The sequence below is a fragment of the Camellia sinensis genome, chromosome 3 (assembly GCF_055761805.1).
Source record: "Camellia sinensis isolate YWXY chromosome 3, ASM5576180v1, whole genome shotgun sequence".
NCBI classification, from domain to species: domain Eukaryota; kingdom Viridiplantae; phylum Streptophyta; class Magnoliopsida; order Ericales; family Theaceae; genus Camellia; species Camellia sinensis.
In genome coordinates this window covers 114,445,138-114,446,855 of record NC_138963.1, presented here as the reverse complement: position 1 = coordinate 114,446,855, position 1,718 = coordinate 114,445,138, and the positions used below count along the sequence as shown (strand labels likewise).

General features: G+C 40.3%; 1 protein-coding gene across 1 annotated transcript; it reads left to right on the top strand.

Moving 5' to 3' along the window:
- Window positions 1-759: 759 nt before the first annotated feature.
- On the top strand, window positions 760-1,122 carry LOC114308232 (uncharacterized). Its single transcript, XM_028253780.2, has one exon. The coding sequence runs from the start codon at window positions 760-762 to the stop codon at window positions 1,120-1,122; it is 363 nt and encodes a 120-aa protein (XP_028109581.2).
- The last annotated feature ends 596 nt before the right edge of the window (window positions 1,123-1,718 follow it).

Genomic DNA, 1,718 nt, shown 5'->3' with positions numbered 1-1,718 from the left:
ATGATGCATTGGGAAGGTTCTTTGAAAGAATTCGGGAGTACAAGTTAAGGCTAAATCCACAAAAATGTACCTTTGGGGTGATTGCAGGAAAGAAGCTAGGGTTCTTAATCATGCAACGTGGAATAGAGGTCGACCGGTCCAAAATCAAGGCCATCCTAGAAATTTCCCCACCAATGACTGAAAAGGAAGTGCGAGGTTTCTTGGGAAAATTACAATTTATGAGAAGGTTTATTTCTAAATTAGCCTCCACTTGTGAACCACTGTTTAGATTGTTGAACAAAGGGAATAAATTCCAATGGGATGACCAATGCAATTATGCTTTTGAGCAAATTAAGCAATATCTACAGAATCCGCCCATGTTATCACCCCCTAAGCCAGGAAAACCATTGATCCTATACCTGCCAATGACCAAATGTACTATAGGCTGTATGCTAGGGCAAGAATCAAAAAAGAAAGTAGAAAAGGCCATATGTTATCTAAGCAAGAAGATGTTAGAATACGAAACTCATTACACCCTTTTAGAAAAGGCTTGCCTAGCCTTAGTTTAAGCCACCAGAAAGTTAAGACACTACTTGTTAGCACACTCGGTAATGCTGGTTTCAAGGTTAGATCCCATCAAATATCTCTTTGAGAAACCAACACTTATCGATAGACTAGCTCGATGGCTGTTTTTGCTTTTCGAGTTCGATCTTCGATATGTCACTCGCAAATCTGTCAAAGGGAGAGCTGTAGCAGAGTTCTTGGCAAACCACTCGATCGATGGAGAAGAAGAACAGGGAGTACGAATTATCGGATGTGGAGATCCTGCAGTTGGAAGAGGACACTTGGAAATTGTATTTTGACGGAGCTACCAATCAGTGTGGATATGGGATAAGAGTATTGCTCATAGCATCAGATGACTTGGAAGTACCTTTGGCCTTCAAACTTCAGTTTGAAGTGTCCAACAATCAGGCAGAGTATAAGGCAAGAATAGTTAGACGAAAAGCTGCCCTAGAACTAGGGGCAATAAGATTAGATGTGATTGGAGATTCAAAGTTGGTTGTGTCTCAAGCTAACGGGGATTGGAAAGTGAAGGAAGAGAAAATGAAAGTCTATCATCAGACCTTGGATATGGTGATCTAAAGGTTCGAACGATTGACATTTACACACTTGGTAAGGGAGAACAATATGTTTGTTGATGTTTTGCCAACCTAAGCTTTGGTGATGGACATACCGATTGGGCTAAGGATGCATCCAATTATCATAGAACAGAGATATACAACGACATGCGAGATGATTGATGTGGCAGAAGAAGCCCAAGATAAAGGTCCTTGGTATTTTAACATTTAGAATTTTCTAGAGAAGGAAGTATACCTATAAGGGGCAAATACTAAGGACAAAAGAGGGATACGGCATTTGGTCACTCAATTCATCATCTATGGATACAAGTTGTACATAATGGGTTATCTGCGAATGCATAAGTTATGCGTAGAGGAAGATGAAGCGAAGCGCATCATGGAAGCTAGGGAAATGTGGGGCTCATATGAATGGTACTATGCTAGCAAGGAAAATCCTCAGATAATGATATTATTGGTTGACTATGGAAAGTGATTGTGTCAGTTTTGTCAGGCGACGCAACAAATGTTAGATTCATGCCAATCACATGAATATTCCTCTATCAAAGTTGTACAACATGAATTCGCTGTGGCCTTTTACTGTCTGGGGAATCGATGTGATTG

Bases quoted from the DNA above. Each gene is read 5' to 3' on its own strand.
- LOC114308232 (XM_028253780.2), top strand. From the start codon at position 760: ATGGAGAAGAAGAACAGGGAGTACGAATTATCGGATGTGGAGATCCTG.